The 19,189-nt window shown below is 46.3% G+C and overlaps 2 protein-coding genes across 2 annotated transcripts in view; both read left to right on the top strand.

Moving 5' to 3' along the window:
- The first annotated feature begins 457 nt into the window (after positions 1 to 457).
- Positions 458 to 12,681, top strand: LOC108796315 (F-box only protein 44-like). Its single transcript, XM_018567773.1, has 8 exons — positions 458 to 522; positions 2,425 to 2,549; positions 5,759 to 5,831; positions 6,377 to 6,414; positions 8,058 to 8,184; positions 8,760 to 8,855; positions 11,612 to 11,747; positions 12,547 to 12,681. Exons 1-8 carry the CDS (start codon positions 458 to 460, stop codon positions 12,679 to 12,681), a joined length of 795 nt encoding a protein of 264 aa, XP_018423275.1.
- A 5,774-nt stretch (positions 12,682 to 18,455) lies between these two features.
- LOC108796314 (F-box only protein 6-like) overlaps positions 18,456 to 19,189 on the top strand; it is a 14,184-nt gene continuing 13,450 nt past the window's right edge. The window contains exon 1 of the mRNA XM_018567772.1: positions 18,456 to 18,542. Within this exon, the coding sequence (XP_018423274.1) occupies positions 18,456 to 18,542 (87 nt within the window). The remainder of the gene's footprint in view (positions 18,543 to 19,189) is intronic.

The following is a 19,189-nucleotide window of genomic DNA, read 5'->3' as shown; positions in this document are numbered from 1 at the left end:
TGAAATACAGAATCAGCACCTCAATCTGATACATTTTATCTTGAAACGCACGATACCGCGTGATTAACACAACAGATAGGCGTGATCGGGCCCTTAGAAACCACGACTCCACAATCCCTGCACTCCCCCCGCTACCATCCCTGTATCCCAAATTATTCCCAAAATATTCAAAATGTAAACTCGAAATATGTGTTGAAAAGAAACTGAATCCAGGACAGTATAGTGTACGAACTTCACACTGACTGGAAGTCAGAGTTACAGAGGCAGGCCCGGAAGTTATAAAAAATAACAATAATAAGATAAAAACTATAAAAAAGTAAAAAGATAAATAAAAATCAAAAAAAAAATTGATTAAAAAAATAAAAATAAAATAAGAAGAAATAATTGAATAAGTTCAATGGAACTGGAAGAAGATATTTAAACAAATATTCCAGACATCTACATCTTGCTAGTGGGGATGAATATCAGCAAGTCCTACCATGCTGGTTGGGTCAAGCTCATACAAGTTAAAGAATTTGAAAGGTAAGATGATCAGGTGGGCGGCATTCTTCTGTGACCATCAGACCCATAGAGGCAGGTCAAGCAATTGCTTGAGTGCGCCGGCGGGGGGGCATAAAAATGCGACTGGAAGGGGGCCCATTTAAGATGGCCGCGGCGGTTCTGATCACACCTCTCAGCGCTCCCTCTCTCTCTTCCCGGCCGCTGCAGCTTCAGAGCAGCCAGGAGGAGAGAGAGTGGGAGCGCTGACAGGTGTGATCAGAGCCGCCTCTCTGAGCAGTGTGTCATAGACTTACCTTTCCGTGATTGGTGCAGCCGCAGCGTGTCTGGCGCATCCAGCGGCGTGCCGTCCCTGAAAGGGATCAGCGTCGGCCTGCCGCTCACGGCTGCTCCCCCGGCACATCTTCCTCCTCCATAAGATGGAGGAGGTTACAGTTGCTCGGCGTTCTAACGTGGTAGAACGATGAGCAAGTGGACGCTCACCGCTCACCTGCCATGCTGAACCTTTTAGTCCTCCTAGACAGGACTACTCTTCAAACTGCACATCCCTGGTTGTAAACTTACCTGAAGGACGCACGCGCTCTAGCATTGGCACCATTACCTCAGACATAGGAGAGCATATGAGACGGCCGCTCGCTGGGGCCTCTCAGGGCCCTAGCCAGCAGCGAGCGGCCGTCTAATTAGAAAGCTGGATCTGCCCTTAGGAGCCGCATAGCCCTCCTTAGAGACCACTTAAGGACCATCACTTTTAGATGACCTGGACGCTGCACAGCCCCTCCAGCCCATACACACAACTGCAGGGCCCATCTAGCCCACTTAAGAGCATTTATGGACCACCTTGAAGCTGCACAGCCCCCAAGACCCCATACAGACAACCGCAGAGCCCACCTAAGAGCACTTATGGACCACCTTGAAGCTGCACAGCCCCCAAGACCCCATACAGACAACCGCAGAGCCCACCTAAGAGCACTTATGGACCACCTTGAAGCTGCACAGCCCCCAAGACCCCATACAGACAACCGCAGAGCCCACCTAAGAGCACTTATGGACCACCTTGAAGCTGCACAGCCCCCAGGTGAGGACAAGGGCCTCGTTCCCACAACCCTGACCCGGTGGGGGTCTGTGGGCAAGGGGGCTTATTTGCATTGGGGTACCCCTTTAATTAACCCCTTGTGAATGAGTAAGGGGAACCCCAAAATATGGATCCACCGACATCCAGCGTTGACAGCTAGCTCCGCCCAATTGTGTAGTTTACCGGCATCTGATAGGTGAGCCATGATTGGGCAGAGTCATCACGACCTAAGGAACAAAGGGCCATGGTGCATGCCCTCTGTTCTTTCCACTATCTTCACATGCCCCCTGGACTCTCCCATCACCACGGTCCCCCCTGCACCTCTCCCCCAACTCCAGCACCCCTTCCATCACATATTTCCTGCACCTCCCTTCACCTTTCCCCAGCCCTCTCAAATCATGGTCCCTTCCCATCTCTGCAGCCGCCCCTCCTTTTACAATCACATATCTAAAGACCCCCTTCCCCAATCACATGTCCTCAGTCTCCCATTCTCCAATCACATCTACGCAGCCCCTCCTTCTCCAATCACATATCTATAGACCCCCTTCTACAATCACATGTCCTCTTCCCCCTCTTCTCCAATCACATCTCCGCAGCCCCCCTTCTCCATGACATTAATTTTCGAACGTTCGACCCCCATTGACTTGCATTGAGTTCGAGTTTGTTTTCGAACTTTTCGGGAGTTCCAATACGAACCAAACACGGGGGTGTTCGGCTCATCACTACTGAGGACTAGAAAGCCATCTTAATCCATCTAACAGGACTGTCCCAGTAGCATAGGCCAATGCTATCATCAGGGCTGGACCACAGAGTCCTGCAACGTGGGTCTTTTTTAACATATTTGCTGCCAACAGGACTGGTGTGGTCTGCAGCCTCTGCCTGCAGGATATCAGCCATGGCAAAAGCTACCGTCATTTGGATAGCACATGCATGAGGAAACAAAATCTGCACCACGGTGTTTGGTGTGAGCAGATCCTCAGTGAGACAGTTCAAGAGCAAAGGGCCCACACTCCCCATTCCTCCCTTTCTGCATGTCCCCCTCCATCTTGCACAAGATTCCCCTGCTGCATCCATTGCAATTAGGGTTGCCACCTGTCCCGGATTCACCCGGACAGTCCGGGTTTTGAATGCTTTGTCCGGGTTTCATGGCAGCAGAAACCCGGACACAAGATGTCAGGCAGACAGGGGCAACCAAAGTTAAGATGGGGGGGTACTGCCCCCCCCCACTGAAAATAGTCTCAGCTGTGATATTTACGTATGAATGGGCGGCGCTATTTACATATGAATAAGCTAAGACTTATTCTCCCCAAAAAAATGTCTGCGCGTCACGAGTGAGTGTTCAGGTTTCGCTTGAAGAAAAGGTGGCAACCCTAATTGCAACACCTACTCAGGTCATCAAAGAGAGGGACCACTTATAGTTGGCCACCCTATAATATCCCCAATACAAGGGTAAAATGGCTGCTCTACTGTCACCATCCCAGAGGGAACCCAGAATGCAGCACTCATTGGGTGCTGTGTAAGTACCATTTTGCCACATTTCGTGATGGTGGCAGGATCCTCCATTCACCAGCATCTGAGGAACATCTGCGGCTTGCCCAGGAGCCAGTGTGTTGTCCCAGAGGGCCTTCAGTGCTGCAAGGCGTTTTGTTACACTGAGGCAAACCTGTCTGTTCCTGCCTCGGGCGCAAATGTTGCTAGCTACGGCTGTGGGCGGCAGGGCTGTAGCTACCATGGGGCGAGTGAGGCACTCGCCTCAGGCGCAGCTGAAAGGGGGCGCAGCAAGGGCCGGCCTGGCCCCTTGCCCCTGTTGCCATGGCGAGCACAGGGCGCCATTGGCAACAGGGGCGCCAGGCGGCCAACACAGCTCGCAGGGAGACGAGGCGCTGCAAATTTACTTCGGACAAAATTAATGGAAACTAAAAATGTTTTCATTAGTTTCATCAAGCCATCCTGGAGGCGGTGCATATGCACACGTCTGTTGGGGGGGCACAATTTTCTGTTCTTGCCTCGGGAGCAAAAGGAGCTAGCTACGGCTCTGGTGGGCAGGAACATCATGTGTCAGGGAGAGGCCTTGGGCTGTGTAATTAAGAAGCATCGGCAGTAGTTCGGCCCCTGATTGAGCAACGTTCTACATTTACGTATAAATAAGAGAGACTGAACGTTCCCTTTTACTCAACATCTCGGTGGTGGTCAGGTAGGTCTCGCTGATACTTGTTGCATTATCTAACACTTAGGGGCATATATTTGTTAGGGGTAGATGCGTTGTCATTATGTAACTGAGGTTTTGCAGTCTACCAATGAGGTGGCATGGTAAGGACCGCTTGAGGTTGGCTTTCCTCTCGGTGCTTATCATGTGTCACTGCTTGGATATCTTGAGGCACAAGCCCAGAGATGGTTACTGTACCAGCGGCATTAGGAAATCAGCTAGGTTTTGTCCTAATGTCAATTTGGGACTCGTGCTTGTCCCTCTGGGTCATTTTGTCTTCTGTTGGCACATAGAGAGGAATGGATCAAAAGTAAATTCTGGAATGCGGAGCTGAAGATACACATGTCCAGGTCATGAGTGGAAGAATGTAGCGCTGGGACCCCCCAGCAAAAGAGAGCAAAAGCCATTTGGTTGAGGCAATGTTCAGCCTGCTTATCAGCAAAGTTGGAGTTTGGAAGTTGGGGGACTGACAAGTAGGGATGAGCGGAATGTTTTTGGCAAAATTGGTTTTATAGTGAAATCAATTATCAGCATCAGAAATATTTGACCAGAACAGAAGCTCTTTTCATTGAGCTGCTTAGGTAGAATTTGCCTGGAAAAAAAAATCCAGATATACTATTTTTTTCATTATTTAGATGGTGTTTTTTTTTGGAGGAGAGTGTATTTGGGGTAATTCAGTTAATTTAGCATCTTTGTCTGTTTTTTTTTCCCCCCCTTTTTTTTTTGTGTGTATTTCATACTTATTTGGAGACTGATGTGTGCATTTTATTTTTTCCTGTTTTTCCCAGTCTTTTTTTTTTCTGCAAAAAGGAAACATAAAAAAAAAAAAATGTGGATTTATTTTTTTTTAGCACAAGAATAGGTGGTGGGACTTTCTGTAGCCCTCGGGTGCCATTTAAAGCCTTTTGCAACTTTAAAAACAGCCAAAAAAAAATGCCCTAATTCTACTTTATCTGCCTGAAATTGGGGATTTAACACAAATGATCTACTATAGGATATTGCTTAGAAATTTCATTCTGGGTTTCTGCTCTCTGTTCTTATTCTGTATGTATGGACAATATGAACACGTGTGTGTGTGTGTGTGTGTGTGTGTGTGTGTGTGTGTGTGTGTGTGTGTGTGTGTGTGTGTGTGTGTGTGTGTGTGTGTGTGTATATATATATATATATACACACACAATATAACATAGTATTTGCGGTTGAATAAAGACATAAGTCCATCAAGTCCAACCTATTGCTGATGTGTGCGTATGTATAGGTCCCTGTGTCATCTCGTTCTTAAGCGTACCTGTACCCCTGTACATTACGGTCTCTCAGGAAATCATCCAAAAGCTTCATGAATGATTCCACACTCTTTGCTTAAATCACTGCTTGAGGCAGCGAGTTCCAGACCCTAACCGCTCCAACTGTGAAGAACCCCATTCGCCCCTTGTGCTGGAATTTTTTTTCCCACCAATTTTAGGTGGTGGCCTCTAGTTTTTGTTACGGAGTTAATCGTAAAGACTTTATTGCTGATGTTGCTGTCACCATTGAACATCTTGTACATGAAAAGCATGTACCCCCTTAATCTCCTTACTTCTAACCAGAACATATTTAAATTTAGTAGCCTTGTCTAGTAGCTCTGGTCTTCCATTCCCCTAATGAGTTTGGTTGCCCTCCTCTGGACTCTTTCCAGCTCAAGGACATCCTTTCTGTGGACTGGTGACCAAAACTGGACCGCGTACTCCAGATGGAGGCCGAACCAGTGATCTGTAAAGTGGCAAAATTATAGACTTGTCCCTGCAAAACATTCCCTTCTTAATACAGGACAGGACTCTACTCGCTTTGCTTACAGCAGCCGGACACTGCAAGCTATTATTCAGTTTGTGGTCTACAATGACCCCCAAATCTTTTTCTATTTCTGACTTCCCTAGCGGCACCCCCATATTGCATTTATCGATATGAACTTATTATGTTCTGAATATTAAATCTAATTCTCATTACAGGTTTGTTTCTTTACAAGGCAAGATCCAGATCAGATACTCAAACCGTGACTGCAGACATGTATTCACAATACAGGTGAGACCGCAACCGACCACACAGGAGGCAGATATGGAGAGAGATGCTCTAGAGACCATAAACCATTTTTTGTTCTTATCATATTATTTAGTATATAGGGAACGCAAACACAGTGCGCCTCCCTTGTGTGGAAGTCTTTATATGTTTATATGTTCAAAAATAAAAAGGCAAGAAATGTACTCACAAACCAGCAGTCAGTAAAGAGCCTCAATAGGAGAAGTCTTGTTGTCAGCAACTGGCAAAACATCAGAACAGCCACAGCATGAGCTATCAGTGGCGTAACAACCGGGGGGGCAGCAGGGGCGCGAGCCCCGGGCGAAAAGTGAAGGGGGGGCGCCGGCCGAAAATGGCACTTTCGGCTAAATGCCTTTTATTGCTTTGTTATCTTAAGTGTTGACAACTTGAATAAAGAGACCCTGAGCAGAAATGTAAAGTGTTTATATCGCTTTGTGTTTTTGTATTTCTTGCTTTCTGTTGGATTGTAATATCATCTGATGTTTTTATGTTCATCTCGTCCTAATAATACTAATGTTCTTCTCTCTTAGCCTGAAGAGGAACCTGATCAGAAATCCATCTGCTGCTGGTGAGCAATTTATTATTATTATTATAAAGAAAATCTTCATCCTGCCTAGTTTGAACTAATGTCCCTCTATCTAATAATTATCACTGTATGGCAGTGGCGGAACTACCACCGACCGATGCGGTCGCTATGGGGCCCGCGGCACTCCAGTGTTTGTAAATAACTGGGGACACATAGTACTATGTGTCCCGAGTTATGAATGAACAGGAGGTGATTTACATCACTTCCTGTTCATTCATGAATTTCTCAATGGGGAGAAGCACTCAGTACAGAGGCTCCTCCCCATTGAGAATCTGCTTCATAGTAAATATTTTACTATCAGCAGTTTGTGAATGAATGGGAAGCCTCTGTACTGAGTGCTCTCCATTCACTGAGTGCTAAGGCTGCAGAAAAAGACATTGAGGACTCTGTGTCCTCAAGTCTTTTTCTATTTTAAAAGGGAAATGTCTATTTAGACCCCTAATATTTCCCCGAAGCCCCCCCAACAGTAAAATAATAATAAATAATAATAAAAAAATAAAATAAAAATGTGTAAATAAAAAAAAACACAAACCCCTCCTCCCCCCCACACACATAACATACACTTGCACCATATTGTGGCGTACGCCAGGCACATGCGCTGCAGTATGTTGTTAGAACGCAACGCAGTGCATGATTTTTTTCTTTTGTAAAAAAAAAAAAACATTAACTGTGGCAGCGCATGGCAAACCTTTGTGACGCATTGCCGCGCGTTGTGATACCTTGTGTTGTAATGAAATATACGCCTGTGTCATTTTATCACAACACCAACACCAACACAGCGCAAAAACCATTTATAACATAAATCGCTTATTTGCAGTTTAGCGTTCCTTCATTTTTTTTTTAAATTCCCCCTTTCCTCAGCCTCTCATTGGTGTGGCAGTATTAAAGTAAAGTGTTAAGCCTCATTCGGGCGCCATTCACACCGGGGCGGAAGCGTTTCACCGTGGTTTCCGCACCATTTTTGAAAGAGCATTTTTGGCTGTTTTTAGTCGCGCTCAAAAATGTGCTGATCAGCGCATTTCTGTTAAAATGGGGGCGGCGGGGTTTCGTTGGGGGGCCTCACAAAATGGGGCCCTGGGATTTCTAGTTACACCCCTGCTGTATGGTAATTAAAAACAACAACATACTCTGGACCTGAGCTCATCCCGACCCATAATCTGTTGGAACGCTGCTGCAGAATTGTCTCTTACCAGTGATAAGATGCTGGAACATGGAGACAACCACTTCCATCATAACCATGCAATACACAAGAGGGAACACTACATTGACTCAACCATACTACTGACACCTAGTGGCAGAATAACAGAATGACAGTCTAGTATATGAGAATGGTTGTTGCATACACGGAAGGCTAACAGTTCTACTATGTCATCTTTTCTATTTTTCTTTATGAATAATCCCCTTTAAGTGGTGGAGGGACCATGAATTTCATTTTATATTAATTTCACAGATAATAATAATTAATAACGCTTGTGCCTACAATTAATTTTTATATCATAACATTTCTCCAGGTACCGAGAGCCTTGGAAGAAACATGTTGTTTCTAATAATTGCCGTGTGTTCCAGTATCTAACGTTCATCCTTATCATCATCCCATTTTATTTTATGTCGTCGTCCCCCCGTAGAGGGATTGAATAACTGGAAAATCGATGAAAACGGTGGTACTGGATGGAAGGTCGAAGAAAATCTCACGGAAAAAGAATGTATATTTCCAAATCCGTCTGTCCAAAAGCTCTTTGCGACTTCTTCTCAGTAAGACCCGCCTTCTTATTCATAATGTTACCACACAATAAGATTTCTTTTTATATATTGTTTTATGGAGAATGGATTTTCTGGGTGTGGAATGGTTTCAATCAATATAATCGATATAATGAAACATATTCAGTATATCTCTGCGACCTCTGCTCATAACTTCCTGCAGTGAGCTGACAACATTGCCTCTGCTACAGGGAAATCACAAGCAGTGATATCAGCCCTACTGGAGTAGAGAACCCAACCCGTCCCCCTGTCCCACCCAGTTTGTTAAGGAGATAAGGAAACTGGTGGTGGTCTGTAGTCCAGCATGGGGGAAATAGTCAGGACTGATTTTAGTTCAGTAGAGGCAGTGTGTTGTCAACCCAGCCAGGAAATGAGGAGCGCACTATCACACTATTAGGTATTTTTCTGCACTTGCAGAGTTTATAAAGGGATACAATCTGGTAATGGTTACATTATTGACAGTCTCATGTTTCAGGCACTGGGATTGATGGTGGGGAATGTTTAGATAAATAGATGTGCGATGAGAAATAATTGTAGGTTTTTTATTAATTAAACTTATTAAATTCCAGAATATGCAAGAAGTCCCAGCTCATTGACCTGAAGGAGGCCGGGTACAGTGATGAAGTCATGGACACATATCAACCGGATATTGTTGCCACAGACTGGTAAGTGAACTGATATCAATCTACAGAATATCTCACACACGGGTGATGGGGGAGGGGAGTTGCAGCATGCATCTGGTGTCTGTGCAGTGCAAATGGGAACCGTGCCTTGGTCACATGATCATCGACATGTCCTGACCTCTGATTCCCAAATCATTGGCCAAATGGCAACCTATGGTGAATCCATTAGCACGGCTCACTAGAAAAGACTACAAGATCTGCTCAAAAGAATCTCAGTGTAAATCTAGCGACATTGTGATCGAGTCGCCACCTGTCCGGGATTCATATGGACAGTCCAGGTTTTGAGCCCCGTATGTGCTGTGTCCGGGTTTTAGGCCAGCTGAAACCTGGACAGGGTCAACCATGCGGTCTTGGTGTACCAACTTGAGTGAGGTGAGTAGGCATACGTTTTGGGGACCCTATATACTTTTTGAACATGTTCCAACTTGAGTGCATGTATCGGGCACGGGACACGGAGGGATGCTGGAACTCACGGAGCAAGGAGGTGTCTGAAGCACAGAGTGGAGATAAGTCTTGAAGCATACAGGGGTTCTGCTTCAGGCAGATGTGTTGCTCGCTATCTCTCCTCTCTCCCCTGGCTGCCTCTCCTCTCTCTCTCCCCTGGCTATCTCTCCTCTCTCCCCTGGCTGCCTCTCCTCTCTCGCTCTCTCTCTCTCTCTCTCTCCTGGTTGTCTCTCCTTGCTTGTCTCCTCGCTCATCCTCCTGGCTGTCTCTCCTCGCTCTCTCCTGTATATTCTCAAAAATGCTGCACGGCACTAGAGTGTTTGTGAGTCGCTTAAAGAAAAGGTGGCAACCCTATTCTAATATCATTGCTTGGAAGGGCAGCAGTCATTCCCCACCTCTTAGGGTTCGTGTACATAAAGGGCAGGATGCTGGGAGAGGGTATATAAAACAGATCAGATCAGGTGGAGATCCTGGCGACGTTGTTTACAGTTAATACCATTCAAGCTGATCAGCTTTGTGTCTATGGGTCTTAAAGTGGTTCTAAACCCTCCGGGTTTTTTTGCCTATATCTATGGCTATCAAGCAGGAGATATATGCAAATAGTTAAAAAAAACGTTTTAACAGCGGTTTAAACTTACCTTGTTTTCACTGCGCGCTCCCGTCCAAGAAAACAAAACTGATCGGGCGGCCGCAAAGGATCTTGGTGCGGGCGCATGCGCAGTTCGGATTCTCGGACTGGAGACGAGCAGAGACGCAAGGTAAGTCTATGGACGCGTGCACCCGCATGCAGACACCGTGGGACAGGAAGTGCCAGCAAGGAGAGAGGAGTCAGCGCTGGATCGGAGACCCGCCGCACCGCTGGAGGGACAGATGAAAACATCATGAAAGAAGATGAAGAAGATCGGATTAATAGACATCAGTTAAGGTAAGTGCTGATATTGACATGGGGGAGGGGAAAATGTTTTGCCTTTAACCTCTTGCCGTCCGCCCGTTGTAAAAAAACGGACGGACGGCACTGCAGCATTGGCGGGTTGCCGTCTCCAGACGGCTTTTTTTTTCTGCTCGCACGCGCCCCCTGGCGGGCACGCACGGGCAGAAAAGACCCGACCATTGCACACACCCATTACCGGGTGTTTCACATATAGGCGATCAGCGGCTCCATAGCCCCCCGATCGCCTATATGTGCTCGTTCGCGTGCGCCCCCCTGCGCGGTCCCCCGACCCCTCACCTTGAATCCCGGGATCTGCTGCCCCATCTTGAATCCCGGGACCGGCTCGGAGGGCGTCAGGAGGAAGAGGACGGGAGATCAGCTCCTTGCTGATCTCCCTCCGGGCTGTGAATGCAGAAGTGATGTGTATTACATCACTTCCGCATTCACCTGTCAGTCATCTGGCTGCTATTGAAAAATGGCCTGGATGGGAAGGGGGTTTAACACCGCGGATGTCAACTGGTTAATGTCACTTTAAGTTGCTTCTTTTAAATTCTCAGTGTGTACCTTCTCTGCTTCCTAACACAGACATAGATATAGTCCTAAGTCTGACCATCCCCATTACCAACTTGCACATATATTGGAGAAAGGAGGATGGCGCTGCATTCAGTACAACTTCCCCATTCTTCCCACTCAGATTGGAGTTCCTCACGCCTCATAGTCATCAAATTCATTACAGTGCATTTCTCTTTGTTTCATGCAGAGCCCCGACCTCAACCATACAGAACACCTTTGGCCTCGTTTGGCTGAATGGACACAGATTTCCGAGTGGAGACTATTATAGCCACAAGGGGGTTGGGGTGGGGGAGGGCTATTCCATATTAATTCTCATGTCTTTGGAATGGATTGTCCAAGAAGCTCTTGCTAGGTGTGCTGGTCAGGTGTTCACAAACATTTGGCCATATGTTGAGTTAAAAGGGATGGAAAATGCGGAAAGACTAAGGCTAGCCACACGCAGCTTGATTTCTCTCGTTCAGCCCTCACTCAGTGATGAATGATGGAATCTGCACTGCCGGCTATAGGATTCCGCAGCCACAGCACCTGAATACCTGAACAGTGACTGCATCTGATAGGACACAGTCTCTGGTTGGGTGGTCCTCCCAACTTTTGGCAAGTTGGGTGGAGCTTCCAAGGCCACCTATGGCTTCATTCTCAGCCAGCTCAGCAGGAATCGGCCATAATTCCAGCTCTCTATGACAAGTTTCATGTACACAAGCACTTAAACTCTCGTCTACTCAAAGTTGGGAGTTACTGCACTCTCTATCTACCATTATCACTACCAATATCTACTATTTTCCCCCTCCAGGTATCAATCCAGGCCGGACTGCGGCTGCCAGTATGAGCTGGCGGTCAAACTACTTTCTGCAGACAAGAAAACCGTACAGGAGTTTGTCCCGGCTCCCATTATTATAAAAGAGAAGAGCGACATCCACTGGAGACATGTAATTCCTTACAGATCCTATCATATTGGTGTTTTATGGAAAAGAGCTGCTTGGAACATTGATAATACATAGGTCAAAGGTTATCTCTTGGCAAAACCATTTTTGTTTTTTAGTTTGGATAAAGTGGGGGAGGGTCAGACCCTCTGTCAAGGCTTTATTGCTGTCTGTTTCCCCAATTGGGTAGATTCATTGGACAACAGATTTGGCCCAACCTACTGCTGCCCAGGGGCCGTAGCCATGGTTCACATTAGTGCTGCTGCACGATTTCGCATTTTTCTTTTTGGCCAATGACGAGCAATATCTGCTATGACATCGTAGGCATCGCCTTTTGAAGTCTATGGAGCCAAAAACGCACTGTGAAGCATCAAAACAAGCACCAGCCACCTTTCCAAAAAAAAATGCACTGCCCCATGCTGCATTGAAGTGAACGGGCACCATTAACATTAATGTGATTTCCAATGTTGTGTAGTGCAGAGCGACCGCAGATGCGGGACAAATTGCACTAATGTGAACGGCCCGGGGCCTAAAAACAAGGTCCATGCCAAGTATTTATCTTCTATGTCCCTCAGTGCCATCTAGTGGCCATAATGCGATATTACAAGCAGAACATTCAAAACCAATTCCACTTGTAAAGAAAAAAATTAAAGAACGTTCCTTTATTCATATACAGTATTTGTACAGAAGGAACATTGACACATATTCGCAGGACAAATTGAATTGTTTATAGATCTTCCACTTAGTGTAACGCCCCTTCAATTCTATTTTGAGACTTAATTCGTTTCTTTTCCATTTCTTTTAGATAACGCATACATTCAGTAAATATGGACCAGGAGTGCGCTATATATCTTTTCAGCATGGCGGGAAGGACACGAAGAACTGGGCCGGCGCATATGGAGTGCGATTGACCAACAGCAGCGTCTCCATAGAGCTTTGAGGTCCAATTGGATGAACGCATGACATGTGTTCACTATCATGTCTAAGTATCAAAGGCTTGGGTTGTCACTGATGTCTAAACTAATGTAACTGATATATGAAATGTTACTTTGTCATTGTTCTGGAACACAAAGTATCAATAAAGCGTGACGCTCTTACCCTGGAACCTTCCTTTATTCTAGAAAGAGATCTGTTCCTGATGGACAATATATTTGGTACCAGTTGGCTTGCTCAATAGCCAGCTGAAGTGTCTACACTGCTTACAGCCACCAAGCAACTGTTAATGTGTGTACGTGTGTACATGTGTGTGTTCATGATGAAAGGCAGCCAATGCATGGCAAAGGCCCAAAAATGTTACTACATGTAGAGAGATAGAGATATATATTATTTTTTTGTATTATTGCACGCATGAAATGCACAGCAATGCACCACAGCACGGTACATGGGTTATGCATTGTGGTAACGTTCGGTAAAACAGGCATTTCCAAAACCCAGTATGCAAAAAGAATTCTTTTGAGGAAAGAAAAAAGTGGGGTTTTGAAAGCACCAAAGAATGACAACTCCAACCAAAAAATTAAAAAAATTATATTTGTTTATTTCATATAAATCTGAAAAGTAGAGAATAGAGAAGGCTTGGAGCCACTAATAACATTGAATAGATAGTCCCTAAAAAAGCTCTTTCCACATGCACAACAACTCACCATTAGCAGAGACATACATGATTCTTATGGACATACATGATTGGGGTTCAAAAAATGCCGAATGACCAAATTGCATATAAAGAGGCCCTTGCATAGTTGTTCTTAGGGCTGTGGAATGAAATAATTGCTCTCCACTAGCATGGTCCTGAGAGCAAGGTATGACCCTCGGCACGTTGCATGATTGAAATAATGGATATAAACAACTTTTAGAACATGATTAGGTACAAAATGGCAATATTGATTCAATTATATGATTAGGTACAAAATGGCAATATTGATTCAATTATATTAATTCATCTAATATCCGTGAAATATCAGCATAACCAATAAGGATAATGCTTGAAGGGCTAGAGAGTGGAGCCGATCGATTCTCCACTAACACCAGCCCGCAAGCAAAGTATTGGCTACCTTGAAACTTAATAAAGAGGGACAAACATTGATTATCAAAAATTCCACATACTTGGTATTAGAAATGCATGATTAAAGACTTCCGGTTCCGGCGCCCATGTGAGGAGCAGCAGGGAGACGGCGCTCCCCCTTGACACGTCTTACCGTTATATAAAACTGGCCCCGACGGCTCCAGCCGATCCACCCCGCTGCTCACGGGGGTTGCGTGCAGGGTATGGACCGGTTCTTGGCTCCGAAAGTGCCGCAATCTCGCTCTCGATCCCGATCACGGGACACGTCCCGCACAGCCTGCACAGCCAAGATGGCGGACGCTGCTGACAGGCAGAGCCGCCGCAGCCCTTCACCGGCCTCCTCACAGGAGGACAGGGATGAGGACACGTCTCATGCCCGCATAGCTGCAGCAGTAGCAAAATTGCTGAAGCCTACCATAAAGGCTGCGGTGGAAGCAGCAATACAAACAGGGCTCTCCCAGATGAGGAAGGATATATCAGCCCAGGCCAGATCTATATCTGAAGCGGAGGAGCGCATCTCCTCATTGGAGGATGATTTACTGGAAGTGCAAGCGAAACTCTCCCTCCACGACCAGACACAACAATCCATGCAGGCCAAGATCGATGATCTGGAGAACCGCTCGAGAAGGAACAATCTCAGGATTGTTGGTTTGCCGGAAACATATAAACCTATGGTACTGGGTAAGATATGCGCCACAGACCTGCCAGAAGCACTAGGGATAAGAACGCCATGCCTAGTGGAAAGAGCACATCGCATAGGACCCCCCAGAGAGGACGGTGCCTCCCCCCGCCCAGTAATTGTCCGATACCTCAACTACGCGGATAGAGTGGAGGTACTACAAAAATTCCGGGCAAACAAAGCGTTGGAGGTGGATGGGCATCGACTACTGCTTTTTGCTGACTACTCGGCGGAAGTAGCCAAGAAGCGTAAAGCATTTAATGAAATCTGTTCCACCCTGGTACAACGCCAGATAAGATTCACGCTAGCCTATCCAGCTACACTCTACCTCACCTCAACATCAGGCCAGAGGATGTCCTTTAACAACCCATCGGAGGCTCTGCTCGCCCTGAACCGCATATCGGAAGACACGGGGTCTCCCTCCAAACCGCCGCGTCCACCAAGGTCACCTTACAAGCCACCAAAATCCCTCAAGAAACATAATGGGACACCACGAAAATATCGCAAACGTTGAACAAGCCGCAAGTCGGACTGACCCGTCTATGGATAAGTATCACTCATGATGTGCCTTACCACGCTTAAGCAGCCATGTGTCTGTTTATGTTATGGAACACTAAGGGGACTTTTGTTGTTCCCCACTTGCTGCTGACATAGGGAGGTGATGTTTATTTTTCCATGTCCTTTTAATAGACCATGGGAGACGGCCGCGGGGCCTAGCAGACTAATTCTCTATCATGTATGCCGTGCAGGGGAAGTGAGGTTTGAGCGCATTCCCCACAATGCATACATTGGGAAATTGAGAAGTCAGTGAAATTGTTGGTTATGTGTTATGTTATAGATAAAGTTTTGTTGAACAAAGTTATACTTATCGCAGGAATATTTGCATACTCTTTCTGTATAACCGATATGCCCCTGAAGGGGGTGGTTATGTGCTGCTGTGTCTCCATAGATACTCTCTCAGCTCAGGCTCCCTCACGTATACTCACTGTATGTCCTCTATCCCCCTCCAACCAAAATATTTTAAGCCATCATCTCAAAATAGATTCCTTTCTGTAACCTGCAGATAGTATGTTTGTTTCATTTTATTTTGTAGTTTTATATGGAAAAAATCAAATAAAAATTGTTTGAAAAAAAAAAAAATGCATGATTAAGGCATGATAAAGATAGTCATGATTGTGTCAAACGCATTGTGCTTCACCAAAAAAGTGTGTACACATACATGATCGAATTAAATGGTTCTATAGGAGTGTCAAAAAATTCATACAAAGATAGATAATACAAGATAATACGTAAATGATGAGCAGGCTATCTACCCCTGCCCTATATCCAAACGTTAGCTGCCGTAATAAGCTGTATATTGCAGTTTCTTTTTTCTTTTAACTTTCCAGAGGGATATTATTTAGGATTGATATTTAGAAGAAGAGCAATGGTGAACACTTTGATTGCAGGTATTGTTTAGCACTTATTTATTATAGAGATTTGTTTATTTATTGTTTCTAGTTGAAGCGCAGCACATTCACTGTTAAAATTTGATACATTTAGATCAGGGGTGCCCATTAGGTAGATGGTGATCTAGCAGTAGCTCTCAGAGCTGATGCTGGTGGATCAGGAAGGGTGGGAATGGCGGTCCCTTTTATTCCATTTTGGTATATTTATTTAGCTGTGCACACATGATTCCCTATTAGCCTGAGTCTGCTGAGCCGAGCTCCCCGACACCTCTCTGGTGGATTCTGGTGGTTGAAGTGCAATGTATGACATCAAAGAATATTCGTTTACACAGCCTGTTGCACTACACTGTTTGCAAAATACAGCAAGGTGAGCCAGGAGAGAGAGAGAGCGGGGAAGAGACATTCAGGAGAGAGAGTGTGCGAGGAGAGACAGCCAGGAGAAAAAAACGAGGAATGACAGCCAGGAGGATGAGCAAGTAGAGACAGACAGGAGAGAGAGCAAGGAGAGACAGCCAGGAGAGAGAGCAAGGAGAGACAGACAGGAGAGAGAGCAAGGAGAGACAGACAGGAGAGAGAGCAAGGAGAGACAGACAGGAGAGAGAGCAAGGAGATACAGCTAGGAGAGAGAGCAAGTAGAGACAGACAGGAGAGAGAGCAAGGAGATACAGCCAGGAGAGAGAGCAAGGAGATACAGCCAGGGGAGAGAGGAGAGAAAGCCAGGAGAGAGAGCAAGGAGAGAGAGCAAGGAGAGACAGCCAGGGGAGAGAGGAGAGAAAGCCAGGAGAGAGAGCAAGGAGAGACAGCCGGGGGGAGAGAGCGAGAGACAGCCAGGAGAGAGAGCGAGGAGAGACAGCCAGGGGAGAGAGGAGAGAAAGCCAGGAGAGAGAGCAAGGAGAGACAGCCGGGGGGAGAGAGCGAGAGACAGCCAGGAGAGAGAGCGAGGAGACAGCGGGGAGAGAGAGGAGAGATAGCCAGGAGAGACAGCGGGGAGAGAGAGGAGAGAGAGCAAGGAGAGACAGTCAGGAGAGAGAGCAAGGAGAGACAGCCAGGAGAGAGAGAAAGGAAGATAGCCAGGAGAGAGAGACAGTCAGGAGAGAGAGCAAGGGGAGACAGCCAGGAGAGAGAGAAAGGAGAGATAGCCAGGAGAGAGAGACAGCCAGGAGAGAGAGCAAGGAGAGACAGCCAGGAGAGAAAGCAAGGAGAGACAGCCAGGGGAGAGAGAGCAAGGAGAGACAGCCAGGAGAGAGACAGCCGGGGAAGAGAGAGGAGAGATAGCGAGCAACACATCTGCCTGAAGCAGAACCCCTGTATGCTTCAAGACTTATCTGCACTCTGTGCTTCAGACACCTCCTTGCTCCGTGAGTTCCAGCATCCCTCCGTGTCCCGTGCCCGATACATGCACTCAAGTTGGAACATCTTCAAAAAGTACCAGCTTTCAAAAAATCAGCGAGACAAAAAACGCCCCGGTGTAAACGGGGCCTTATAACAAGATCCGGTGGCTGAGCTGAGAGAAACCGGAGCGAGTGTGTTAGTTGATTGATTGGTCCTGACTGGGCTGTGAGAGGGTCAGGCGACTGAGTGAGAAGGAGAAGGAGGGAGACAGAACACAAGCAGGTGGCTGGAGGGCAATGCGGCTGAATGAAAAAGCGGTGAGCTGCAATCATTGTTTGGTTGATTGATTTGCATTGAATTGATTTGAATAAAGTTGGAAGCCACAATGAAATAGGATAGGACTCTGTGTGAGCAGAAGGTAGAGCGGCATTGCAAGGGCAGGCTGGGCAGAGGCTGAGTTGGGGCTAAGTTGGACTTTGAGTTGAAAGGAGACCGGCTACCTTGGCTGAAAGACTTGAAGCTGTAAAATGAGTGAGCAAGGTGGTGTGTGAGAGGGGGATCTGTGAGCAAGCTATTGCAGGCGTGATTGGCTTACAGGGTATTGTGTAAACAAAAACAAACATTTTCGTGGTAATCCGAAGGGCATTATGGGAATATCTGTGCTAACCGTAGTAATTGTGAGTAACCAGCAATATCTTGGTAACTCTAATAAATTATTGCACTATGAAATCTGCAGCGTTTGTGGTAATTGTGGTAATTAGTACACAGGGTAGTCTGCATTGACTGTGGTAATTGGGGTAATTAGTATACTAACTGAGTTATCAGCATTGTCTGTGGTAATTGGGGTCATTTAGCATAACCGGTTATAGTTATCAGTGATTGGCCATTGTGTTTTGGAAAGATAATCTGTGAGATCAGCTGTGGAGGTGCAACAAACAAAAAGATAAAATTAAGAATAAATAAATAAATAAAAATAAAGAATAAATAAATACAAATATTGAAATCCCCATTAATCACTAACATGACCTCCATGGGTATGAACGCAACTCAGTGCACATCATGCTCAGTGTATGTGTTCCTTGAGCAAGTGTTCGAGGGTGAATACTGTTGTGCAAAAGTGTAAGCGAGTGGTTACTCTGGAAGCCCAGATTCTGGATCTAGAGAACTGACTGGCAACACTGAGGAACATTATTAACATGGAGAAGAGTTTGGACCTGACGGAACAGGTGCTGGCAGGGGCCAGCTTACCGGAGGGTGGTAATATGGAGGAGCAGGACCCAGAGGTAGGAAGCTGGGTAACAGTCAGAAGGTGGGGCAGAGGGAAGAGTGTTCCAGAGGCTAGCCCTGAATTGTTACATCCCGATAAATATGCCAGTTTGCATGATATTGGTGATAACAGCTTAGGGGGAGCACTGCTGGAGTAGAATAACTCCCCTAGCTGCCAGGGGAGTGGCTGCTCTGCTATAGAGGGTTGCAGGGGCTTAAGCAAAGACAGACAGATCCTGATGGTAGGGGATTCTATTATTAGGCGAACAGACAGGGTCATCTGTCACAAAGAACGTGATGGCTGAACAGTATGTTGTCTACCGGCCACTCGGGTTCGGCATATTTCAGATCGGATGGACGGATAATTGAGTGCGGCTGGGGAAGACCCGGCTATCATAGTACAAATTGGTACCAATGACAAAGTCAGAGGAAGATGGAGTGTCCTAAAGAAGGATTTCCAGGACTTAGGTGAGACACTTAAAGGAGAACTATGAGGCGAGTGCTTTTCACTCACCTCATAGTTCTAGCCGACCTGTGACAATGAGACTGTCACAGGTCGGCTCAGTAGATCGGGAAGTGAGCGAACACATACCGGCGTTCGCTTACCTCTCGATCCTGTCACGGCTCTCTGCCGTGACAGGGGAGGGGCTGGATTCCCCCCTCC

This window comes from Nanorana parkeri, unplaced genomic scaffold (genome assembly GCF_000935625.1).
Source record: "Nanorana parkeri isolate BGI_ZX_2015 unplaced genomic scaffold, ASM93562v1 scaffold1091, whole genome shotgun sequence".
Classification (NCBI taxonomy): domain Eukaryota; kingdom Metazoa; phylum Chordata; class Amphibia; order Anura; family Dicroglossidae; genus Nanorana; species Nanorana parkeri.
Note: the sequence above shows the minus strand (reverse complement) of the source record. Positions and strands in the feature narration are given on the sequence as shown.